Source organism: Athene cunicularia (assembly GCF_003259725.1).
Source record: "Athene cunicularia isolate RWA chromosome 14 unlocalized genomic scaffold, athCun1 chr14_part1, whole genome shotgun sequence".
Taxonomy (NCBI): Eukaryota; Metazoa; Chordata; class Aves; order Strigiformes; family Strigidae; genus Athene; species Athene cunicularia.
Window position 1 is genome coordinate 6,458,308 of NW_020799118.1, and position 27,805 is coordinate 6,486,112.

General features: G+C 35.4%; 1 protein-coding gene across 1 annotated transcript in view; it reads right to left on the bottom strand.

Moving 5' to 3' along the window:
* Positions 1–27,805, bottom strand: part of SMG1 (SMG1, nonsense mediated mRNA decay associated PI3K related kinase) — a 67,462-nt gene that overhangs the window by 30,292 nt on the left and 9,365 nt on the right. Inside the window, exons 3-25 of the mRNA XM_026858758.1 lie at positions 24,040–24,195; positions 18,711–18,847; positions 16,401–16,459; positions 15,435–15,648; positions 14,565–14,690; positions 14,397–14,469; positions 13,611–13,708; positions 11,883–12,056; positions 10,598–10,822; positions 9,781–9,882; positions 9,066–9,335; positions 8,365–8,495; positions 7,438–7,599; positions 6,851–6,969; positions 6,190–6,277; positions 6,004–6,105; positions 5,403–5,543; positions 4,906–5,105; positions 4,426–4,622; positions 3,568–3,735; positions 2,583–2,737; positions 1,399–1,544; positions 540–741 (exon numbers count right to left, since the gene is read on the bottom strand). Of these exons, the coding sequence (XP_026714559.1) occupies positions 540–741; positions 1,399–1,544; positions 2,583–2,737; positions 3,568–3,735; positions 4,426–4,622; positions 4,906–5,105; positions 5,403–5,543; positions 6,004–6,105; positions 6,190–6,277; positions 6,851–6,969; positions 7,438–7,599; positions 8,365–8,495; positions 9,066–9,335; positions 9,781–9,882; positions 10,598–10,822; positions 11,883–12,056; positions 13,611–13,708; positions 14,397–14,469; positions 14,565–14,690; positions 15,435–15,648; positions 16,401–16,459; positions 18,711–18,847; positions 24,040–24,055 (3,305 nt within the window). The 5' untranslated portion in view covers positions 24,056–24,195. The remainder of the gene's footprint in view (positions 1–539; positions 742–1,398; positions 1,545–2,582; positions 2,738–3,567; positions 3,736–4,425; positions 4,623–4,905; positions 5,106–5,402; positions 5,544–6,003; positions 6,106–6,189; positions 6,278–6,850; positions 6,970–7,437; positions 7,600–8,364; positions 8,496–9,065; positions 9,336–9,780; positions 9,883–10,597; positions 10,823–11,882; positions 12,057–13,610; positions 13,709–14,396; positions 14,470–14,564; positions 14,691–15,434; positions 15,649–16,400; positions 16,460–18,710; positions 18,848–24,039; positions 24,196–27,805) is intronic.

Here is a 27,805-nt window from a genome sequence, read left to right on the forward strand (position 1 = left end):
ACAAAGGACCCTTAAACCTTGACGGACTATTTCTACGTCACAAATATTTTTTCATGAACCAGAAGAATATCAAGGGTTAGGAAATAAATGTGCAAACTATATGCAACCAAGACCACCTCCTTAACATACCTTTTATATTAGATTAATGAATTAAAATATTTTTTAAAACTGTACCACTGACAGGCATTTTATTTTTCACTATTATGTAAGTTGTGCAACAGGATGCATCTTCTGCCAATATAAGTAGAATAAAATTGGTATCTTCTACTTCCAAGGAAAAGATGTTTTTCTTTAATACTAAGAAACTTCAGCAGTCAGAAAGCCACATTAACTATCTAGAATGATGGTACCTCTTTCCTTATCTGTATGGCTAGTAAATATCATGGCCAAGTTTTTCCCCTCCCATGAACACAACTTTCTTCTTACTACGCCTCTATTCCAACGACATCTAGTTTCTAAAATCCATAAAAAACCTTAATATTTCAGTTCTAAGATACCGAACTCTAAGGTACTGATGAATAAATTAATTATATCCTTACTTTATGTAGTTAAAATCTGCTTTCAGATTGATTGAGGTATTACTATTGCTTTTCTTCAAGTCATGGACCATATTTTGCCACTCCTGAACAGCAGACCAGTCAGCAATGGAAATGTAACATTCACACGCTTTATTACCCAAGTAGTTTATAACTTCAGGTGAAGAGTCACTTGGCTTAGTCAGAACAGTTTTTCTAGTTTCTCCTGCAAAACAAGTATATATTAATGGTTATGTATTTTTAAATAGCAAATCTAATACTCAAATGTAATTTGTGTCTTTTGTCAATAAAAAAAAAACTTTTTTCTTTTTTTTAAAAAAATCAAAGTTACACAACATTTACAGTATTCTCCTTCCACTTTTTTTTTTATAGAACCTTTTCAAAGGAGGTTTTGGGAAAATATAGGTGATATCTGTACAGAAACATCAAACAGGAAAACAGAAGAACTAAATTAGTAAGAAAGAAGGTCCCTTTTCAAAGATGAAATGGAATACTACAACAAAGTCTCAATAGTTAAAAAAAATGAGTAACTAACGCATTGGATACAATTATGTCAAATTATATGCCTTAAGTTATGATGATCTAAAATAATTTAGAACTAAAATTAGTAAGTTACAAAATATTTTACCTATTATTTTTAGTTTCATTCAGGTAGACCTCAGTACTGCAAACCCTCATATCTACACATAATAATGGTTTCAATGGCATTAAGCAGTTCAGTTTAACTGCAGACAGAAACGGGTTTTCAGATTTAAGAATCAGACACTATCATTACCATGGCTATATCATTGAATGTTCTAATTTTATATACATGCAGTTACAAAATTGTATTTCTCTTAAAAAGAAAACAGTAAATACTGACCATTCAAGGAATGCTTTGGGCTGGCATTATTCACACTGTTTGAATTGGCCAACTTCAGAACAGTTTTGTCAAATCCTGTTATGCAGCAATCTACTCCTGTCATGGAGCACAGGTGCTCCTGGTATTCCGCAGTTGCTTTTTCAAACCTTAAATGGTTTAATATTTTAGTCAGCATTTTACAGCACCAGTTTTCATTTTTGGTAAATAGATTATATTTTAAACATTTCTTTACCACAGTACTCAAAAAGTTCACATGTCACCTTCAGCAAAAGAAAGGGATTAACATAGCATACAAGTTTACCGTCTGAATTTCCAGGTTACAGCATAGTATAAAAGGTTTTCCATTCAGGTTTTAATGCCAATTTCAAACCAAGTACAGATTGAAGGAGATAAATTAGTTTTATATTTGACTGTCATGTTTCTTACCTGAATGAGTAAGGCTGAATACTGATTAACTACATATCATTTATTAGGGGAATATAAAACTGGATCTAGGGCAAAGAATCCACACCTGAAACCTGAGAAACTTCTCACGTACTACAAACAAAAATGGGGAAAATATATAAATATAAACCCTTTTGTTTTGTTTGAGGATTTTTACATGGCAGGTAAATGAAAGGTGTCTCTTTTTCATTTCATACAGAAGAAAGGATGCATTCCTTTAAGGAGGTGAAAATATCAAAATGAAGGTATACCCTATCCAGAACATTGACCCACTTATTTGTATCTGCAGCCAAAGATTCTATTTTAACAGACGTAGAAGACACCTTTTCAAATCTGAACTAAAACTGCAAAGCATTTCCCTCGGAGTCCCTCTCTTGGCAAACTGTGGCAGGTAATCAGATCATGTCATTGGTCAGAAGCTTCATTAGAAAATATTTAAATTAATAATAATTTGCAATGGAAAATTAAATATAGTATGAAAATAGTATTGCTGTGTACAAAACACTAAGGAAAACACTTTAGGAACACCATTTATATTCAAATCCTGATAATTTAGTTAAAACTAAAAGTTAAAATATCTCAAAATGCTGGATGCATTAGGTATCTCAGACACAATGACTTTAGCTGACATGGAAATTAGATCAGTAGCCCTAATTCACATCATTTAGAAGATTCAGAACTATGCATAAGAAGGAAAAAATGTCCAAGTTTGTAACATCCAGTTATCTGAGAAAACTTACCGCCCTTCTGCTTGTTGAGCTACAGAATTGATCCAGGCAAGACTCTTCCCAACTACAGCAGAAGACCAGACAGCAATACCCTGAATAGCTTCAGGACAGTGAAGCTCACATAATGCTTCTACCAGCATCATAATAGTCACTTCCAATTCATTTCCCTAAAACCAAACGAAAAGCTTTATTTAACAATTCCCATATAAAATAAGAACTATATACATGGTTAAATATGTGGAAATTGTAAAGCAGTATTTCATTATATGTATCTACAAATGAAGCGCTCTGCATATATTCATTCATTACACTGCTTTTGGAAAAGCAGGGGTGCTGAGGGAAGAGTATATGCTGTGAATCCACAGCCTGCATGTCAATAGTTAGCGATCACTATGGGATAGTCTGTACCCATGTAAGTATGAGAATTCATACAGAAGCAGGAAGTAATAAATATCTGTCAGACCTCCTCTGTTAAAATATTTATGCAAATCAAGTCATGTACTGAAGAAACTATTCAACCTTTTTAAGAAGGTTTAACCACTTTATCCAGTCATCTGATCCCTGCACTATCTGCTTAGTTACAAGAGGAAGGATACCCTCATGGTACATCCCCCTCCTGCTCATACCCACAGGCAAGCAAAGACACTGCACTAGCACAGGCTCAGGAAGGCCTCACACTGATACAGCAGAACTTTCATAAAGTTTAAGCAGAACCTTCTACTTAAAAAGAAATTGTTCAAACTGTGAACAAACTGCAGCATTCATTTATGTATAGTATTTGACCACAAGTATGCAGAACATCCCAATCTCCAAGCTACCGTATCACTTAACCACAAAAGTCCATCAATACAGAATTTTGAGTTTAAAATGTGGCTTTAAATAACAAAATCTTTTACAGACCAGTTGGCTTAATAACAACTGATTGCCTTAGCTTAGTTTTTTTAGAATATCGTGGGAATATTTTTGTAATAGTCTACAGAGTTTGAAAAGAGGATACCTGAGAGATACTATTATTAGTTTTCATCTCTGTGAGTAAATCAAAACCATGCCTGACTGTCACAGCAGGCTGGCCAGCCAGCAATCCAACTCTCATGATGGAAAGTCTAATCCGCGTTAGCCAATCTTGGCATGTCTGACGATTAGTGTAGAAGAATGTCCTGATAACCTTTAAAGACAGAAAAGATAAGTTTTACAATACTATTTTGATTGATACAGAAGAATGATTACATTAAGTACTTAATTAAACAAAGTCAGGACAGATTTCTTTTCTCCAGTTGGGTTTTCAATTAAGAGATGAAGAAACAGGTACAATTCTGAATCTTTAATTTTATTAATGCAGATGGTCTGAAATCATGCATAGCATGCAACTGCCCAAGCATACTAGCAAGCTAAAAATCTTGAACTGAACTGACTATAAATTACATATTACTGTAATGTTAAAGTCTGGCAATTAAACAGCTTATTTCAACAGTGAAGAATGTTTTGCAGTCAGAACTACAACAAAAGGATATGTTGTTTATAGGTAATAATTATATTCTTCAAAAAGCAATTTAAAGCCTCAAATACCGGTGTTACTTTGTAACAGGATTGCCAACAATCTACAAATAAGTGACTGCCACAAATTAGAGGTACTACAGATTTGCTTGATTTGTAACACTATACAAGCCGGTAATCCAGAAATAAATCCTGCTTTCACATGTTCTCTACAAATAAGCAAAGTCAAAGCCAGACAAATTAAGAGCATCAAACTTTAAGTTCTTCTGAAGTTCCACAGTTAAGACCTGAACAACCCCAAAACCACCATTCATTCAATAGATCATTTCAAGTAACCTCAGCACTCTTAAGACAGACAAACCTTGGGTGGAGAGGTAAGGGCATTGGCACATCCTTCATAAGCATTGTACATCAATTTTTCCAAGTTCTCCAGATACTGTAGAAGGAGAACAAGCCTAAGCTGGTTGCTACTGTGTCCTTCATCGTTGTCCGCAGTAGTCCACTGGCTAACATCTTGGTCAGGGTTTAATGTATGGGCTGCAAGACTCCTAATAATACCTACACATTTTACCAAAACATTGGGGAAAAAAAAAATAATTACAAGACAGTATTTTATTTAAAGGTGTCAAGGTATATCAATGCTAAAGTAAAATCCCTCAAAAGTTAATAGCAATTATGTAATCAGTCTTCTGTCACTTTATCTCTTGATGTGTCAAACATGCTAAAATCTATAACCACTGGAAAATAAAGCCACTGTGCTTCTTGCCCTTGGACATGAAGTCTTTAGCTGCACAACCTTACCAAAGAAACGCCATTAAAATAGACTATTTTTTTACATTACCTTCAATTGTTTGAAATGTATCCTGGGCTCTACCCAGAGGAGTTCGTAACTTTGAAAGAACAGTAAACTGAGCTGCTTCCCAAACAGCCCATTGCCAGAGGACAGCATCAGTCTTCAAGAGATTACGTGGGATGGTTGGTTGATCTCTCTTATCTAGTCTTTGACAACTATAGAATAATCTTTCTAACCAATTATCCTTCCTGAAAGAAAACATCAGTACATTAACACAAATTCAGGTGGTAACAAGTTTCTACTGCACACACTTCAGCTCCCTATTGCTTTCAGACATTTCCAAGCAGCAACATACATGGACAAATATGCAAAAAGGTGTGTATTTGAAGATATTTATAAATACCCAAAGATAAGTGTAAAAAAAATTGACTGAAGGTAAAGCAATGTAATTTGTAAAGATAATTACAAACATAAAGCCAGATGTAGCTTGGAATTCTTCACTATAAATTCAACATCCATGGATTTCAGTTCTAAAAAGTTCTTACCCAGTTCGGTGAGAGTTTCCATACAAAATAAAACTAATGACATCAGAGAAATCCTGTGGGTGGAATGTATTACTTGGAGCTTTGCTCATATGACTTCTTATAGCCAAAGAAATTTCTTGTATTTCTGTGTGGGTACGGTTACTGCAGGAAGAAGGGGGGGGGGAAAAAAAACCCATGCTATAACATATTTGAAAAAAAAAAAATTAAAAAGTTGCACAAAAAAGTAAAACACATACACAGACATATATGCAATGATTGGAAATAGATATACTCTTTGGTACTAAGACAAAGTGCTTTAAGATTTCAGGTCTTTGAGACAAACTGCGGGACATAATATTGCTGAAGCTTGGATAACATGGACAAGTATTCATATTTGCTGCAAGAAGTGCTGCATAGTTTATCAAATTTGTTAATTACTTTGTGTACTACCTACTGTTCTTAAACCTGTAACAAAGTAGAAGAGATAGCAAGACACTTCATGATCTTTCGTTTTAAATTAAGACAGTATGATGCCATTCAACTGGCATTATTTTTCAGATAAATGTCACTGGAGAAAGAAACTAAACAATTCTCTGTATTGAAGTTAATCCAAACAATTTACCTCAACACGACATCTAAAGGAATTGACTTCAGAAGTTTTCCAAAAGTCTGTCTTACACGAGCACCGCTATGTACTAGTTGAACACGACACACATCAACACACCTGCATCACCAAAAAGGAAAAAAAGGTGGTAACATTTCCATTAACAGCATAATTCAAATAATATACAGAATTCTGTGCAAGTACCTTTGTAAAAGGTCATCTGGGAGGGAAGACGACAGTGCATGGAGGCTACTACATGCTTGAAGACAAATGTTCACATCTTCCAGAAGGGCTGAATTAAGGAGTTGAAAGGAAAAAAGAAGTTACTCTTGCTAGAATTAGGTAACTTATGCATTACTCTGGTTGTGGTAGAACTAAAGACATTTTTACAGTGCAGCTGGTAGAAGGAGACACAGGCTTTAAGCAATACTTTTATTTTGATTTCATTGACTGGTTTTACTATAACAAATGTTTAGTAAAAGTTGCTTGTGCTACGTGTTACTTATGGGCCTTTTCTGACAGCTGACAGATTAATCCTTCTATGGCTTCCATACATTGGTATTATAGACAATATATTTCAATATGAAAAAAACAAGGTAAAGTTAGTAACTCCTGGCCTTGGGAAGTTACTGCTCTTGCTAGTATTATGCTACTAAAAGCATTTGTTTGCATAAGTAATAAGTAGGGATCCATTTGAGAAAAAAATATAGCAGAGTGTAAGTTTTTTGCACAATACAAACTGGAATCACCCCTAAGAGTAAATGAAACAAGTACAATTACAGCTATCAGTGGTATATGACAAGGTCCCTTGTGTACTTAAGTCACATAAAAGACAGTTAATAAGTTAAAATACGCAGTATCTTACTGTTTGCTAAAAGTCCTTTACAAAACTTATGAAAAGATGGGAGTGAAAATAACGGTGCGTATGTTTCTGATTTTTTCATCAGAACAGCCACTTCCAAAGCCCATGTCATAAGTAGTTTCCTTCAAAAAACAAAAGGATTAGTCACCAATACAGTTACAGAAAGATGTCTTTCAATATATCTTGAACTACTTCATTATAGGTGAGTATACCATAACTCATATTTTTTAAACAAAAGTTTTCATAACATTAAAAACATCTCTAGCTTTCACAGCATCTTGGTAATAAAGGATTGTAAGTAATGTAAAAGGGTACTTTCAGTGAGCAAAAACTTTTGTCAGTAAAATCTGATAGCTCTGGTTTTACTGTATAGCTCTTACAAAGGCTTCACTTTTTCTAGTTTTCATGCATAAAAATTAGAAGCTATATTTTCCACAGGTATTTCATAATTAATGTTTTAAAAAAAACCCCAAATATTGGACTGGTTAAGTTTACCGCAAGTTTTAGACAAAAATTATCCTGGTTTCTGAATTAGGGCATTCTACTGGAAACAGAAAAAGTCTCCTGATATGTACGAAAAAGTTAGTTACCTGGTATCCTGAGTAAGGTTATCTTTCTTAAGCAGTAGCCCCAAAAGGTTTAGTATAATTGAGAAATGTTTTTTTGTTGCTGTGGTTACAGTACTTATAACTGCTCCATCAAACAGAGAGGGAGAAGAAGAACTGAGGCTACTGGATATGAAGTGGTCATGCCTGAAAAGGCAAGGAAAAGCAAAATATGAAACCACCAAGACTCGGGATACTTCCTTAAAGTATACAGGAGGGGGCAAAACCAGCAACAACAACAAAACCCCCAAAACAACCAAACAAATCCCAATCAAAAAAACTCAGCAGCAAAAGTTAATGTACACCCACACAGTAACCGCATTATGTCAAAACCCAAGTATTTTGATCCCTGGCCTAAAAGAACAAAGCTACAATTTTACATCAGTCCATGCAGCCCAGTAACCTGGTTTCAACTGTGGCTAGTGTCAAATGCTTAGTGGAAAAATAAAAAAAAAAAGAAAAAAAAGAAAAAAAAAAAAATCAAGAAATGTACAGAGTAACAGTTAAACTAGTATATTCCCTTACTTTGACAACATTTTGTTGCAATAAGGTCCAAAATGTGATTAAATCTGTTGTTTACATCTCATTACCTCTCCTAGATCTCACAGTAAGCAAAATAGTAAACAATATTTCCTTATTTACTTTCAGTAGAGTTCTCCCTCAGTTACCTCTATTCAAACACAGGACTTCTAATCTGTCTTTGAATAAAATGCCAAGTTTTAAGCCAGGATATGCTTTCTTGGCTGAGATACAGACTCCCTGCAATTAATGAAAGTCAAAACTGATTAGGGAAGTTTGGGCAAAAGCTTAATTGTGATAGCCTATTTAAATTCATCCCTCCAACAATATAATCTACTCAGACCCGTTCATCCTAGTGCTCTTAAAATACTGATTAATTACTAATCTTCATACCTGGAACAGTGTGAATATAATGTATAGAGTACTGCATACTGGACAGCAGGAAAATGAACTGCTATGTCACCATGAACAATCATCAGATTTTTACTCAGTAGTGCAAACACAGTTGGCGAAAGGGCCCACATCTATAAAACAATCACAACATAAGCAAAGAAACATACTGTATACAATCTCTTTTTAAGGGTAGTTTCCATACCATTAATTATTGTTTTGCTTCTTCCCAAGGGAAATAACTATCAAATAATTTTCTGACTCTAATTGCAACTATTTTCTTTTCCTTTTTTAAACAACCTGTTAAAAGCAGTTTATGTTTTTATTTGAAAAGATCTGGAACAAGTGTCTTCACATGGCTGACATGAAAAGAGGACACACTAAAGCTGCTGGCATCTATCTTAATTTTCAAAAAGAATTACTATGACAATCTTAGAATCAATCCATGAACAACCCTGGTAAGATGCTCTTCCCTAGAAACTGCTTTTGATTATGTACCAGCCAGGGATACAGTCCACCCACTCTGTTTCCCCTAAGTTTTAATACTGGAAGTTCTTCTATAACATAAGTTAGGAAGCAAATATTGATCATTTTAATTATACATATGTGCACTACTGGTGAAATGTATTATGGCATATTTTAAGTAAAAAAGTGGTTTTAAACTTATTGCACAAACTTCTACCTGTAGAGGTTTTTTTACTCACCCCAATTAATGAGTTTTTAGCATTTCCAATAGTACTTAGAGCACTGAGGTCAAATATAACAACAAATTTTGCATTATCCACATTGAATATACGCTTCTTGAAAGAGTCATGCTGGATTTCAGAACAGGCCTCAGGAAGATGTAAACTATGGAGAAGACTATTTAGAGCACAGGTCATTTCTCCTAGAATCAACCTGTAAGCAGTCTCCAAAACAGGAATGTTCTTCAGGCTCAGTACAGCTTGGTATACAGCATGGGCTGCTGCAACAACCTTGAGAATATAAATACAGTAATAATTGATTAGCATGAAATCATAAAATATACTAATCATCAATGCAGAATTTAAAATTATGCTTCTTATCTATGAATAGCCTAGTCCAATACACATACCTATCTTCAGTTTTCTGTAATTAAGCACTACTTACAGAATCTATTAATTAGATTCTGGATCATCCACATAACACGCTGAGTGTGAAAGCCACATCAACTAAGGACTTCTCTATCTGGTATGATGACCAACTTACCAATTCCTTATCAAATCTAAATGCCAAAACCAAGAACTAGTTACATCTACATTTTCAGAAGTTTCACAGATAAATAGTTAAGATTAAAAAAATATATATATACTTAAGATGAACAAAGTTTTACAGCTTAATGAATATATTCTAGGAGATGTATGAAGGCTACTGTAGTATACCTGCAGAAGTCACTCTTACCTCTTTCTCCTTATGATAACGAAGAACAAGTAGTTTAGACTCTGGTATAAATAATTTCTCTACAAATGATGATGGTAGTTTTGTATTTATTTGTTCAACAATCTGGGGATAAGAACCAAAATGATAAATGTATTTAACTACCTGAATTTATTTTTATTAGAATAGATTAAGGATTAATTCAAATACTGTTGTTCAAGCTTGTGTACACTGTATCTAGAAAAAACATCTTCACAGCAATGCAAGTATCTTGTATTTGCTTTCCCAAATTCCCATTCAGAGAATCAGTTATCTTCAAGTTTTAACAGCACAGTTGAGAAAGTTGTATGATTAATTTAGATCGATGGGGTTTTAAGAGTTTGTGGCCTACTCATTAAGAGCTATGTTTTGACGAAGTCTTATTTCCCAGGTCACAGCATAAGTAGATAGATAGAATATATTAAGCACTAAGATTCTGAAATTCATCATGTGGTATTATCAATTGCAGAGGCCAGAGAACAGCTCTATCCAACTGTCAAGCCAGACAGGCACGCAAAAAAAAAAAAACAAAAAAACAGCCACACAACAAAAACCCAACAAAACATGAATACTCAGGCTGAAACAAAACACCAATTTATCCATAGGCCAAATGTATAAACAGGTTATCAGCATAAGCTTTATAGAAAAGAATACAAGCATTTAGAAGAATTTCTTGCTGATGATCAGGAAAAGTTTTAAATATTTATCTAATACACACATACCAAAAAAAAAAAAAAGGCAAGGTTACTTAAAAATACTATTTTCCAATGCAAAAACAGCAATAATAAAAATATGTACAAACCAGTGTCAACAGATTCAGGACTGAAATGATATAATCAGTGCCACAAGTCTGACAATTTTCCATTTGATCTAATCCATATGTGATGACCATGTCACAGTGTATGGTCATACTTGGATCTAGGCTGCCAAGTAGAACACCAACACACTCATTGGCAGCTGTAAGCACGGCTTCAGAAAAGAACACTTGATTTGCTGCAGTCACGCATCTCATTACCCTGTACAGAACCTGGAAAATTAAAAACAAACCTAAATTACACTCCATTAAAAAGAGACAAGGACTGCATGCTATTTAATTATATTCACATCCTTTCAATAGCCTGTCCCATCCACTACTCTACACCTTGGTAAATTCTATCAATAAAATATTCTGAATAATGCACACCATGGCATTACAATTCAGAAGTATAAGAAAAAACAAACCTTCAACTGCCTGCTTTCCTACTCAGTTGAAGACCTGCAGAGACCTAAAAAACTTAAATTCATTATTCAGAAATCCATTCAGTTCCAACTGATGTCAACAGAACTCCTCCTGTAAAAGGCAGACTAGCTTTCTTGTCTTGAGATTTTGTCAAAAGAATCTTCTGCAGATTAAGACACAAGTTACATAACTCTCTTGGCTTTAATTGGGAAAGCCATGTACTTATTTATCCAAGAAGTTTTGTCCCTCAGAATTCTTCAAGGGCATAAATTCCAGTTGTGCAGCACATGCAGCAACAATAAGATTTTCACTACAAGTATTTTTATCTTATCTTTTCCTTTTAAATCATTTATACCCCCTACAGTTCCTGTTACAGAAGGTATAGCAGCTACTTAGCATATTATATAATATTTATTCTGAATTTACACCATCCTGTACAATACAAGAACAAGAGTGCTGCTATCAGATTTGATAAAGTTACACCATGGATAAAAGAAAACCTACATTTTATAAAATCAAACTCAATTTGAATTCAGTTTTTACACCATCACAGCAATCTGAATAAATGGTGACATTACTGTTACAAAGACAGATAATACAAGCATAAATCCAGCTGCATGAATTAAAATGCCTAAAAAGTTAGTTTCTGCTATATAAGATTCCCACGTGCCACTATCACAATCTACACCTTAATATTTAATAAAATTATTTCATCATATTTCTTCAAGAAAATACATTTGCTCAAAGCTAAGCATATATATATGAATGTAAAATTCAAAAAACCTAATGAAACCCAACAGTGAATAACATCTTTACATTGTGATAAATCGTATCAGCGACAAACAAAAAGAAAAACTCAAATTCTTACATCAGTTACATATGCTTCCGTAATTGGCGGTCCTCTAATCGGGCTGAAGCGTTCCCCAATACTCCTCACCACAGTACTGAAAACCCGAAGAAGTGCAGCCAGTTTAGGTAGTGATACTGAAGGAGGAGGAATATCTTCATCTACTGATTCTCCAGAAGCTACGTGGCTGAGGTCCTACAGCACAGAAGTTTATGTATCAGTACACATCAGTAACAGTTATAATACATGCACAGAAGATCAAGAGATTGAAAATACTTTTTTATCTATCTTACAGACATATTATAGATACTATGCAATTACAGCTGTATTTACCCAGTATCTCTAACTTCACATACATACGAAGAGGGGATATAGGCACACAAAGACAATGAGCAAGTCACAGAGCAGTAATGAGATGCTGCTCCTTAGTTTAGCCACTGAAACAGACTATATTTTGTAAATTAAAGCAGAGGCTTGTGATGTTCCTGGCCCCTTGGACATGATCATCCATATTGCTGCACTGTTACAACAGCTGTCTGCACATTTCTAGCACTCTCCCATCCACAAATTGGAATCGGGATGTTCAAGTGGCCATTCCCATCACACTGTTTACATGGAGCTACCTTGATCTGGAGACCATGAGCTTACTAGCAGGCTATTTCATGCCAGCTGGCGTCAGTGCCTGGGAACGTTCCCAGAAGTGCTGATCTCATTAGTATAGATATAGCCCACTGTGAGATAAAAACACTAGCTGGAACCTCCTCCTCCATGATTTAAGTTAACACCTGTTATCTTAAAACTCTTCCATGACTAAGAATACACACATTGTCCAGCTCAGCAGACAAGCTGATAAGCAGCAACTTACTGCACTGACTAATCACTTTCAACTGTGTGCCTGCAGGCACAGCAGTGCAGGTTTCTGTAGGCCTGACACTGCCAAAGAGGTCTGTGAATACTAACTCTTAAACCTGCACCATCAAAAGCTTTGGTGTACATACAAGTACACTAATAAAATCCAATTATCTATTCTGCTTTGAGTGAAATTGATTACACTGGAAGTACAATTTCACCTATAGGATCTGCACGTTAACATACAAAATACAGCATAATCTAGTTATAAGCACATATACATACAAGCACATACACCTCAAGAAAAAGACAACACCCCTCCCCAAAAACTAAAACTCTTCCTTTAATGACAGCATTAGATAAAGTCTGTGCCTTGTTAAGTAAGCAAAGATTACAAAGTCAAAACATGTTAAGTGAAAATACTTTTGTTTTCTGTCAGTTCCTGCTGCATTATTTCCTGCACAATATAATCCGTTACTTTATTTTAAAAAAAAGATCTACCATCAATCTAAAGAATCCCTCTCCCCCCACAGTCACTACTTCTGGAAAAATCTGAAGTTGGACAATTAGAGAAAACACCAATAAAAGACCATGAAGTGTCTCCATTGCAGCTTTCTAAAAATGAAAGCATTCCTGTTTGGTTAATTATTTTTATTATAAGATGATATTCTCAATCAACAATGGCTGAAAGACTGGTTGTGATACTATTTAAGTAGTTCATGAGGATTCATGTAGAATTGTCATTGTACATGACATCAATACACTCTGTAACTTGATCCTCTTTCCCCAGGAAACCCATACAATTTTATTTTCTACAAATGTAATACAACCGTAAGAATCACAGCTGGGTGTTTATTAAGAAATCAACAACAGTTCACTCTACCATAAAGTCTTGTTTACCTCAGCATAAGCTTCCATATCTTCTAAAAACTGACCCAAGAGTGTGGTAGAAAAAGTAAGATCAGCCACCCAAAAGGGCTCCAAGCTCTGCAGCCATCCTGTATAAATAAACTAGGGCAATTAAAACAGGGAAACAAGGTAACGTACAAAAAAAAAAAAAGTTTTACTTGCATATTGCTGAGGTAAAAGTTGCTAAGGTAAGAGGAGGTCATCTGCATGAAAATTTTAACATAAATTGTTTTTAAAATAAATATAAACTGTACTTTCCTCCTCTGTCCCTTTGACAAATTCAATTTAAGGTTCAGTCCTGCCCCACAGCAGTTAAACGTTAAGGACAGAATCTAGGACTATGATACAAAAAATATAACAGACTTGCTGTGAATACCTCCAAGACAACTGCTATAGCCATAGGAAGAAGTTTCCCACTTTCTTAAATGTGATTACAGCATCTTTACCACAAAAATGTTCTAGAAGTACATAGGAGAAAATATATTCTTTCACAGAGAATATATTAAAATCTATACACTTACTAAAAATTGTTCAAGTTACATGAAACAATTGATGTGTAAATACAGCCCAAATAAAGCATCCCATCTTTCCAGATATAGCATAAAATGACAAATAGAAATTTACTTTAAAATTAGGAACAAAGTTTCCTGTTAAGTAGTCAGAAAGTCATTTTGGTTTTCGATCAACTTCCATGTCAGTAGGACCAGACTTGTGCAAGTAAGCCTGCATGATCTACAAGCCAGAGTGGACTACATTAGTGACTCTGGCCAAACTTACCAGACACTTGTTGCGTCAATGAAGGTTTCTGAGTGTGATCTATATGCCACCCAACCAGTATGTCCACTGTGTCCTGGAAAGCAATTTTGAAAAGGGAGTTAACTACCCAATTTGCTGCACCAACATTTCTATGCGAGAAAGAAAATACAGAGGACAAAGTAAGCTTACCCTAAAATTGGTGCTGAAAATGTGTGGGTAGCATCGGGACACCAAAAGGATGCACTTGACACATTTGCACAGTAACTCTGGTGTATCCACATTTTCTAGAATGGACTGCAGGCTGGTCATTACAAGCTAAAAAGTAAAGCAAAGGCACTAGGCATTTCACATCATTAAAACAACATGTGAAAAAGTTATAATATTAGACATACAGAGATTTACTCGGTGTTGAACACTTTTCAGCAAATTACTTTGATTCAAACAACAGAAATGTCCTAATACTCTTTCTGCAGGAAGGAAAAAAATGTAAAAAGCATCACATATACTGCATTTCCTTGAAATACGGTAGACTGGTTTAAGTTCCTGCTTCTCTTGCTAAAGGTTTCTGGCTCCATAAAGTACCTATTAAATTGGAACACAGACATGAATATAGTTGTTCTACACCCAAAATAACAGACCCTGAAACCTGAACCAGGGAACAAGATTTGTCTGCACACATCCTACACCCTCTCAAATTCAACTACAATCCAAGTCAGAAACTCTAAATAGGAGGTAGCACAAAGCAATCAACAGGTTGGGTTTTGTTACCATTTCACTTTAGTTGTCTTTTTGGTTTCAACAAGATTTTCCTCTTGGATCTGCACTATATACTAAAAAGTTGCATCAAGATATATATCACCCTACAAAGACCTGACTTTTGTTTCTAACGTAATCAGAATCAAAGAATCCCATTCAGTCAGAAAGTTCCCTCCCAGTTGTAATTATATTTACTTCTTATGTCAACATAGCAGTACACATTGCTCATTCAAGTTTAAAAAGTTGATTCAAGCATTGCACTGGAAAAATCATTAATAATCCTGTTGTAACTTGTAGTCTTACCTGCATTAAAGATGAAAAGGCTTTCTTTTCTCCTACAGTCTCTAGTGCTTTGTAGGTTGCACACAAATAAAGAAGTTTAACTTCATCTTTTGTGGATGAGCTGAATTTGCTAAAAATCCATTTAAAGATCTTCTCAGCCTCGTAGCTCAGAGAAGCACAAAGAAGGCCAAGACAGCATGCTCCTTCCTGTCTCAGTTCTTGAAGCAATTTGCTACTGTATTTTGGGAAAGGAAAAAAAAAAAGAAATATGGGATCTCCAGACATGAGAGCAGAACAAAATAAAACATTTTCTAATGCTGAAAAATATAAGCATGAACAAAGATGATGCTTCCCTACTTTATGGCAGCAGTGATGATGCTAAAATAAAAATTAATACTCTGAAAAATTCTATGAAATAATATTTCTATGGAATAAATCAACTTGACTAAAAATATGCAATAAAGAGGCTATTCTATTTGTAACACGCTATCCAAGGAAAAAAATTCTTAACATACAGCTGACATTGGGTAAGAACACTGAACTAAACACCAAAAAGCCCCACACATCTGAGCTCCCTCTACATATGCTCTTAGTTGGATGTAAATGAATTAGATCAGGTTGTAAAAAACTCAAGTTCAATTTGCAAGCTAGACAATCACAGCAGTACACTCTGTACACTACTACACCCAGGTGATTAAACATAGCTGAGACAGACTTCATATCACCTACAACATAAGTCACACTTGTGCATTCAAATTCTCCCCGTGTGAAGCGTACTCCAGACAGCTTAACAGTATTGTTCGTTTGTCAGACTGTTTTAACTCTCCCTCAGTTGTCCTGTTACTACACTGTCACACCCATGCAAAATTAATGAATGAGTTTTTCAACCTTTGACCCCTCCATTCCATTTCTATACTGAAATCCAAACCTAACACTTGTTATTTTTGCTCTTTAAAGCCTTCAAACAGCTTAGTTTTTCCAGCTTACCTTTCATTGAGTACATCATGAATGGCAGTCAGGATATTATCCAGTTGTTTAACTAGTACCTATAATGTAAGATACATAAAAAGCACAAGCATAGTATTGGCACGATAACTTCTGCAAACTAGGTCCTATTTACACCCACATTAAAAACACCGCTGCCAGTTCTGTTTGGTAATAGAATGCTATTATGCTTTCCATGGCCACTGCAGACTAGCATGAACTATATTAAGCAATACTGCAATATTATCCTACAAGTTATATTTCATATTTATTTACAGTAGCCACAAAAATACCCTGGCAGGCTGCTATCAAGGTTTGTTCTAAGTTTAGTTATTGCTGATAAGATTACATCACAAATGTAAGACTCACCATACAGCTCATCAGTAGCGTCTACTGAAGACCTAATCTCCTATACTAATAATCAATTGTATCAGCAGAATATTTAATACAATCTGAAGTATTAAAATTTTCTCCTTAAGGCAATCCTGACCTTCACAGAAATGGAGTACTATTTTGGGGGATGAAACGTTACTGGTGAACCACTGCTTCTCAGTAAACATAACCAGAAATACTTCTTTTCCTAACATGCACTACAAAACCCAACGACATTAATGAGTTGAGTTGCAAAATAATACATGAGCTGCAACTATATAAGAAGTTTTCCTGATGAGTTAATTGTTCTCTTCAGAAAGATATAAATCTTTAACACAGCGGATGCTATCTATTTTTGTTATGAGCAACGTTGCTCTTTGGGGGTGGAGGGGAGAGAAAGAGGTCTACATGCTTGACTCCTCTGAACTCAAAAGGACATTATAAAAACATGCCTGGTATCTGCAAAAGAGCCTACAAAAGACACTGGAGAAGGCATTTATAGAATTTAGAAGCTGGAGCATGAAGCCATTACATGGCAATTGCCACTGCCTACTGACTTTTACTACTTTAGTTTGTTGAATGCACATTTCAACCCTGAGAATGGAAAGAACTCTTAAAATACAATTAATACGGTCAAGAACTACAGGAGCTACTGCTGGATTAAACACTGTCCATTATAAAGTTTTAGGCTTGACACTGTGGATATCACTCAACATCTGATCTTGTTCTCATTAGAAAGCTGGAAGTTTATAGAAAAGTTTCTCAGTGACAAACTTAACATTCTGACCACCAACAAGTACAACGTTTGTCACTGAGTTAGATAACAGAATGGCAATTCCCATATGCTCTGAGATACCAATAAACCTAAATAATTTTCCCCCAGTTACGAAAAAACTGGGGGAAAAAATGCATTGAGAATAATGGATGTAGGTTAAAAAAAACCCACCATGGAATAATTTACTCCCCAAACCATTGTATTAACAAGGATTTTGTTTCAGAGGAAAGCTGAAGTATGATCTAGGCTTGTATATTGGTCTGCTTATACCTATGTGCACAGAATAAAAAAAGTCTCAGTGTTGAAGTGTCACACCTTTTGGAAGAGAGCACAATTACCACTGGTAAATTAATATATAATAGGAGAATGAACTAACTCGTTATGGATAGGCACATAACACCCAACTGAAACATCATAGCACTGCCTGTAAATGAGTGGCAGGGCATTAAACCATCACTTCCTGCTTTTTTAATGCCTGGAGAACTCTTAAGTTCTCCAAAACAGTGGGGGAAGATATGTCAGACAAAATACTCTTAATACTTCAAAATAAGTAATATTAAAAACATATACCCACAGTGGGATACTTTCCCCCCAAAATCCTTAAGAAACACTTGAGGATATCAGAGAGTTCAACAACCCATTAAAAAAAAACCCGAAGATGCAATGAAAACAAAGACTTATTTGTTCTCTTCCCATAAAAGGAAATCCACATACAAAGGTGTTTAGCTAGACAGTGAGTAACGCTAAGGTGAGCTATTCATAAGACTGTATAAGTAGCTGCATAGTTTTAATTTAAGATACAGAAACAATTCTTGAATAAGACAACATGTTTTACTTTTTTTCCTCTATTTCCTTGTTGAAGGATCCAGAGGATATTGCTAAGACCAGACAAAAAAACCCACATGCATTGTCATATTTATTGCTATAGCTCATGCACTCAGTAGTTTACTTTAAGGCAGTATGTCATAACTCATCAAGCAATAAAAAATTTCCTGAAGGACAGAAAAAAGGACAGACAATCCAGAAACATACTTTCCTTTGTTGTGGAAAGAAATTCCTTGCATATAAGATATTCCTCACAGACAGATCCCAATACTCAGATCTTTAAAGACAGTTTTATAAAATGAGAAATACTCCAGGGCTATGGAAAAGTAAAACTTACTAACCAGTTTGTTTTCTGGTTGCTGAATGAATTCTTTCAATTGCTTTACAGTAGCCAGTCTTCGGTCTCTGTCGTCTTCCCGAGTAATCCTCCGAAGAAGATTTGACAGTCGAGACTCGTCAGAATAAGACAACGATCGCTCTGAAAAACAAAAGGCAATTATTTCTTTTCTCTATAACATTTGATTAATAATATCTGTATTGCCCAAAGTGTGTATTTATGGACTCAATAAGCCAAAATATCAATTTGAGAAAAAACAAGTATCTCTATTTGTTTTAAAGCTAATATGAGCAAAATTAGATGTATAATTTAATTTAGCTACCAAAATATTTCATTTCTTCCAGTGGACAGACCAGTACCTGAGTAGAATTCATTCAGAACCAAGCAGAACTGTTTTACTTCTACACAGAAACCTGGATTTTCCTCCTATCTAAATGGAAGTTAAAAAAAAGGAGTGTGGTAAGGTTAAATCAGACTTCTATCTAAATATATAAACAAAAATAATTCAACAAATAATATTTAAAGAAAACCTGGTGGAAAAAACAAGCTGCTGCTTGAAACAAAGAATCAGATTTAAGCCCAAGCAACTACCAAGAAACAAGATTTCCTCTATCATTTTGGCACAAGAAAGATGATGAGTAGTCCTCTGATAGCTAGCAGGGTTCTGCTTTGAAAAGGAAATTAGATCTACTCTTCCTCTACTGAGGAACAAATGTATACAGCATACAGAGGTGCAGGGGCTACTGATTTAATTGGATCATAATACAGAAGAATTAGCATCTTCCTAAGAAAACATTTCATATCACACTATTGTGATATCCTCTAGTATCCTCAATGAAGTCACAACTCAGTTTACTTGATTTAGGTACCAATTACAATGAACTCATATTAATAATTTATTTCCCTCATTTGCAAAAAAGAAACAAAGTTTCTTTTGAAAAGTTTAACACTAGAAGTTTCATGGTGATTAAAATTAGAGGATTCATGGAACATTATGAGGCTTCCTTAGTCACCATGACTCTTTTGAGAACACCCAAGACAACTACAGACAGCATTTTTCTCTGCTATGTTACACATCAGTCATGTGATGGCAGCAGCCATAAAGGCAACCTGATTATAATGGAAAAATACTGACAGAAGATGATGTCTGCCAGCCTGGGAACTGCTGGCCTGAGAACCTGGAGCATCCTTGAAGGGCAGCTGGGTACCTAAGAACCTGAAACATCCTGAGATACCCTTGATAAGCTCAACAACAAACTTATTGTCTGGCAAGGTGAAAAATAAGACTGAAATGGTGGAAAACATCCTGGGAAAGAAGAAATTCGCAACAGCTATTGGCTGTTCCAGATGGAAAAATAGACCAGGAAAGCAAACATTGGTCTTAGAAAATAGAAAGCAACATCATCTATTGGCTGTTCCAGATGAAAAACATTAGTAAAAGCTACTGTGGCTCCAGGTGGTTGCATCCTACACCCCCTTATGTCTCTAATATATAAAAACAATATATAAATCTCTAATATATCTCTATATAAGTGTCTCCAATATATAAAAACAACCCACTTTCAACCCAAAATGGAGCTTCTCTCCAAGAGCTCCCCTGCAAAGGCTTCATTATGCAAAATCTCCTGGACAAACTGGACCCTTGCTGAGGGCACCTGACTGACTCCAGACTCTGATGCAGATTATCTCTGAAGTGAGACTTTGTCTGTCATCAACTGGCCCCACTCCTGGGAGAAGTTGAGCAAGTGCTGTACTGGTAAAACTTTGAATAGTATATATTACAATAGTGTGTGTGTATATATATATATATATAGTGCATTTAAGTAATTAATCATTAAGTATATACTTGCTTTACTAGTGGTAATTTGTAGTAACTTGTAATAAATAAAGAAATTTAAGAAACAAAAGCCTTCATGTCCTTGTGTGTTACAGAGTCCTATGAACCCAGTCATAGGCCAGCAACTCTTATCGGACATGGCATCATCTGCAGGAGAGCACATCTTGTGTATTACAGTCATAAAGAATATTCTCAACCTTATTTTCACATCTTTATTTTAATTTTTAAAAGAAAGTATGAATAAAATTGGCTTTGATAATCTGTTTCTTGCCAGGCAAGCAAGAAACAATTTAAGCAATTAATCTTGAAGACACCTGAAATTCTTAAGGATTAGGCAGGTTTAGCAAATATTAAAATAGCAATAACAGTCTGAAGGATCAAATCTACGTTTTGTTCCTAGCTAGCACAACCCCACAAGACATGTTGAGTTGTTATCTGACAGGCATGAAGAGCACTCCTTTTAAGATGTTACTAATTTTACAGAAGACTAAGACTACGTATCCATTTAGGAAAAATTAAGATTCTTTTCCCTTCCTTTATCTGGAAACCAAAGACTTCAGTAGTGGACAAAAAGACACATTTCTGGTGAGAAACGTACAAGGAATCATGATCAGAAAGACACCTTCTGAAGCACCATCTGAGATGTTTCTGAGTGATGGTGCCAGACTAATAACTACAACCCCTGCTAGATGATCACTTGCATCTGAAGATCTTGTATTTCTACCCAGAGTTGAGCTAGCAGCTGTAGTCCAAGCCTTGCCTGCCAATGGTAAACGCAAAAGTCAAACTTCAGAAAGATGGACATAGCACATTTACACACCCCAAAAATTTGATCAGCCCTGGAGAAAAAAGGAAAGGACTGCCACAAAGAACACAGCCTGCCCAGGCAGGGGTGTACCATGTCTACCATTTTCTTTAAAACCAGGGCAGTAGTAAAAATTTTTTTTGAAAGTTCAAAGTTCTAAAACAAAGCAAATGCAAACAAGAGTGAAAGTTCTTTTAAAGCTTGGTTACAAAGGAAATTAATACAGACTATGATACTCAAAATAAAAAGTACAACTGCTATTCAAAATTCCACAGGGAAACTCTGCGAGGAAAGCACTGTGTTCTACATTACTGAATGTACCTTGAAAATTTAAGCTGAACTGAATCTACACACACTTATTTCACTATTAGATTCTACATATGAAGCCTCTCAAAACAGCAATTTGAATCTGTCCTTAAATAATTCAATGCATTGGCCACCCAATAATACAGTCCTTTCCAAGACAACATATGTGCCTTGTGAGAAAGGGAAAAGTCTACTCTACAATTTCTCCAGCTGCACTCTACCAACACCAACCTAGACCAGGAACACACAGCACACATCTCTTCTGTCATTCTCAGTTTGCACTGGTCTCTGCCATTCAGCAAGCACATGAGAAACTACACCGCCACAGCTGGGTTAGGTCTAAAGATATGTAAGATCTTTGCAAGGTCCCTAAAAACATCCTCCCTCCTGTCCCTAAAAATACTGGTTGACTCTTCAACGTTAGACGAAAAGTCAACAGTAAGCCTAAGCTTTGAATTCACAACTTGCAAGTTTTTAGTGTTGCCTTCTCTGCATTTATCTTTGTAATCTCTTAGTGGAAAGTTGCAATTTATTTTGAAAAATGGTTGTGCTGTTCCACATACAAAAAAATCCTACAACCAGAACTGTATAGATGAAACTATCACCACCAAGTTTACTGGTATGAGACACAAACTTAACTACTACTAGAACAAGATGTACTGTTCAAAACTCTCTGCTTCGTTTTTATTCAGTTAATATCTGATGAACACTGGTACTACTCCCTAAAAGGAAGTGTTAGTTGTCTGTTGAGCCATAATCACAACCTAAAACTTTTTTAAAAAGTAAAATAAACTAACCAAGAGCATGACTGAAGCTATCTTAATCAAAGGACTAGTTAATGAACAAGTATATTACTTCTGCTTTGTGAAAAATCAGCAAGGTCTCAGCCACATGCTAACTAACTGTCAGAAGATAACTATTTTAAAAACTTGCTAAATGCACATGCTAACAAGAAAATATAGAAGAATTAAAAAAATAAGATCCTGTTGCATCATAACCCCACTGTATTCTGAAGATATGAAAAATCAAAATGACTTGCTGAAACCTACAAGAATCACAGACAGCCCACTTAAAAGGGGAAACTCTTTAAATCTGACATCTAGAGGACAGAACACATACAGACCAATACAAGTCATAGGTAGCAACTTCAGACATCTGAAATTATAGTTCCTAATATTTAAGGATTAAAGATGTGCTCATGTACCTAGGAGTACAGTCTGAATTTTCTGGCAGTACTAAATTCATGCACAAGCCCACTACCAGAAGTGTTATTTACAGAGTCCTCTATTAGACAATTCTCTGTTTCCACTACATAGAAATTACAATCCCATTCTGGTGTCTTGATATAACAATTATTCAGTTCTTTTAGTGCCTTAAATTACATCTGAGTTTAACCCATTCCAAAGATCAGGCTTTTGCAACAGTCACATTACCACCTGCACCTCAGTGCTTCCACTCACAAAGTACACACAACATTCTTCTTTCACCTTTTGTGTCCTCTGAAATAGAACCCCCTGAGGAGAAACACTGTGTCCTCATATGTTTATAATGTCTCTGGCATAAAGTAGTCACAGTTTTTGTCACTGGCTCAACTACCACTTATACTAAGTGATACAATAAATGACAGTGCTTAGTCATAACAAAGGTGTCCCTGGACTCATTTTCTTTTTTCTTTTTTTTAAGAAAAAAACTATGATTTAATCCCAAATAGTGGCAAAAGCGAAGCCTTCTTTCTCAAAAACATAGACCCAGCATTCTTGTACCCTCTTGCAACTTGAGATTTCCTCTCACTGCATCTCCCAAGACCTTACCCACATTCTTATGATGTCTCCAGTTCTTCCCTGGCCTCTAATCCTCAGTTGAGCAAGAGGGAGCATGAGTTGTGGCTGGTTCAGGACTACATATCTACTGACTAATCAGCTGGTATGATGTGATGACTAGCTGACCTGCAGGCCAGCAAGAACAGATAACGGTTGAGCTCACTGCTGAAGGTTTTCCCACACTGGGGACTCATTAATTAAGAACTTTTTACTCAGGCATCAATTTTCAACAAATCTAAGAGCAAATTCTCCTTGTTGCAGCCCTTGATCTCTTTGCCAAATTTGCCTCACCCGAATAAGGGTTCAAAAGCTATTTAAAGGAAAATGAAAGAGTGAAAACATAAGTCATGTAGTCAAGAGATCTGCCTAACCTATGGAGGAAGTGTCAGTTCAGGGAACAGTAAATACAAGATGACAGTTTCCATCAACATCATCTAATTATATATCACAAAATATAAAATCCATACAGACTGCCTAATCATACTGAACTTCTTTTCATATTCTGAACACAAGAGAGGTTGCCAATAGGACATTTTGTTTTCCTGAAAATCTGTGCTGTTCTTACCCTGTGATTTCCTCATGTCTTTTGTGGCTAAAGCACGATTTCCATGCGGAACACTGGTAAAATCAGGATTGGTCACATTGTTAACTCTCAGCTCTTGCCCCAACGACTTCCGACCATAAGTATTTTCCCCAGATCCTCCATTGACACTGTAGCCACCTGTCAAAAAAACAACATGAGATTAAAACAGGCTATCAGACCATATATTTAAGCTATTCAATTCATATGCAGATTAGCAGTCCTATCCTCTACACCTTCTTTAACTTTGTTTTTCACTTTCACATGCAAAATGTTTTGTAATGCCCTGTTAAGTTTCCAGGTCACATATTCAGAATCTAATCAGTGTTTTTTGAAGCACATGAAAAAACCTTCAGTGCAATAAAGTTTAACATTGATTTTGTTGCATTTGGGGTTTTCTTATTATTACTTTGATCCTGCATTTTACAAGACCCTTCACATCAAACTGCTAGTATGCATAGCTTGATACATTCACTTACTTGCTCCTTAATTATGCATATCAATTTTCCACTGTTTTTGTTATAAATCCACCATGCAGGCTCAGTAAAATGACCGGGAAAAAAAAAATTTAAAAGGAGAAAGCTTTTAAAAAGCCACAGATCATTTGTGTGTACAGGTTGAACAACCCTCCCTAAAAATACAACAGTCCATATTTTCATACACTAATACGGACATTATCTTAAATTAACTGAACTCAATCCTACATTCTCCCATGTGAGATACACATGGTACACCTTCAGTAACAATATAAAATGGAACTGAAAGTGTCATTTTGAGTAATTCAATTATTTTTACTCCTAGATCCACAAGAATTTACATACTCAAATGTTGAAACCAAACATGTTTCCAGTCTGCCACGCCTCTTTGAAGGGCAGGCTCTTCCTCTGCAGTACTGTGGAGAAGTAAAACTGTCCCCAGAGCCTGCCCAATAGTTCACTCAATGTGTTAGAGCTCCCTTTTGAGGCAGCTGTACAGGCAGTGTACATACAGCTGTACATTGCCTAAGACAGGGAAGACCCCAACTAATAAAATTAAACCCAGAACAACAAAATATATGAAAGACTTATTTCAGAAAAGGTATTTCCACAATTCCACCTGCATCAGTGAATAAAAGAATCCCTGGGAAAAAGGAGAGGTGGCTCCTGGTAGAGGCAGCCTACCGAGACTACAGGATGTCAAAAAAAAGTAAGTTGAAAGATCAAGGTGAATCTGGACCTTAGCAGATGTAAAGAGTATCATCTTGAAGGCAAAGCTCTTGATAAAAAGCTGTGAACTGCTGACAGAAGTTTGTGTATTTCTGTACACACAGGACTACCCCACCATTACAGAAAATCCTGTGCAAAGTCTCAGCTGTAATTAGTTAATTACAATTACAGTAAACACAATTTGTGTATATTTGGATTTACAACATTAAACTCATTTTTTTAACATGAAATAGCATGTATGCCACCTTAACATTGTTTTGTTATAACAAACCAACACTGTCCTATGAAGAAAATTACTTCTAACAGCAATAATTATATTTATGACTAAACAGAAGTGTATCACTAAAATTCAAAGCAACAAAGAAATCAGTTTAACTGAAGATGTCAGATAATCATGCATTCAGACCACAAACATCAACTATCAAACACAGACATACCACCATATGCTACTGGATTTCTTAAACTTAATTCTTATCTTCCCTCTAGCACACAAAATATCCAAGCTTTTTCAGTTTTCTGCAAATGCACATAGTATTTGCTATAGCATATTTAACATCTTAAATGAATTAAGCACACACCTATATTCTCCTACTTGACATGTAGATGGTACATCTTTGGTAACAATATGAAACAAATTCTCATTTAGAGTAATTTAAAAAACAGCAAGGCAATCAGGCTTTTCAGCAATAAGGCTGTAAATATTACATTATAATTCTCTTCAGTTATCTCCTGGTCTAAAAGTTTTTGAAAATCCTAATGTATACACATTTTATTCAATTCCCTTAAAGTGTTAAATCTGAGACCAAATAGTAATATGATCAGCTATGTCACATTAATTTTAGCATAAACATGCAGATACCATGACATATGACATCCTAGTGCAGTATCTTTTTAGCAGTAAGGACTCAGAGCAGATCATAGTTACAAATCAAAAGGGAGGAAAGTGTTGCAGGAAGGGAGAACATCTCATCCATAAGGGAAAGGCCAAGAGCCTTCTACTTAGTTTTTAGAACTTACAACTCCCCTGTCTTGTTTTATAAAGTAGAGGAGAGAAGACAAAGGGGGGAGATCTAATTGCAGTCTTCAACTAATTAATGTGACGATTATTAAAAAAAAAAAAAGATGACAGCCAGACTAATTTTACAGATGCAGAGCAAAAGGACAGGAGTCAGTCATAAATTGCAGCAAGGGAAATTCTAACTGAATATGAAAACGATTATTTACCAGGATAGTGGTAAAGCACTATACAGGCTGGTAAGAGAGGCTGTAGAACCTCCCATCCTTGGAGGTTTTCAAACCTGAACAACTTCCAGAAATTATCAACTTGGAAGTAATTTTTATTATCAACACCAGAAACTGGTGTGGGGGTGGAATATCTTCCAAGGATTCTAGGTACTTATGACAGATGGTTATCCAGAATAGAAAAGCTAGAAGTTCTTAAAATGAAAATTCCATGCTGGCAGACTCCAACAAATCAATTGAAAAATCTTAGTAAACAAAGAAACTAATCTGCATCTATAAGCTTACAAATTTCTCCAAAAATAACGATGAACTAGAGATGCTTGGAATTTGGTTTTATAGTACAGAATATCCTAATCATCTCTTTTCAACTCACACCTGAAAAAATAGCATAGTTAAAGTGCTGAGCTAGCAGAGAAATGCCCTGTAAGATAAAGTACTTGAGGGGGAGTTAGGTGCATTTTTCTTTTCAAATGACACTTTCCCAGAAACTTCACAAACTACCTTACTGAATTTGAAACTTACTATTTCACTATACTGTCAGTACATTCTTTAAATACTAGCACACTTCAAAGAATAACCTACTATGTCAGCCTATGTGAAACTCTCCATGTTAGCAGACAGACAAATATACTCTCTTTATAAACACTTTCTCTGTTAAAGTTAACCAAATCTTAAGGTTCTCAAGGTATGCAGATAAACAAATACCTGTTTCATGCTCCTGCTTCCCAGTAACAGTACCTATTACTTATAAAAAAATAAACTTGCATCAGCACTCCCAGCTGTAACTTCTCTTAAGATGTAGCAATTCTTTACAGATAGTTACAGGGCAGAGAAGGGAGTGTGAATGCTTTTAGATTCCTGAACAAAAACTCCCACACTAATATTCCTGTGAGATTTTTTTGAACCTGGCCTGCCTGAAGATTTACATAGCCTAAAAAGTGACTAAAAAGTGACTCTGCAAGTAAAAAAATCCTCCTATTTGATACCTGTATTTGATGATTAAAAAACCCAAACAGAATAGAGATTTCTTTCTCATAAAGATGAAAAAGATATGATTGTGAATTTTTAGCTATTTTCTAGAGAAAGTATATCTATTAAAAAAAAAACAGAAAAAAATGGTACAAATCGTACATCATGCAATTTATATGAAGTCAGATAGGCACACAGAAGTAGAAATTCCCATTAATGACAAAATATAGATTTGATTCCCAAAGATTTCAGTTTGCTGCAGTAAAGCTTCAATGGGTAATATATCAGATTAGTAGCCCATTTAATCATGCAGTCTGTTTTCAATACCAGAAGCA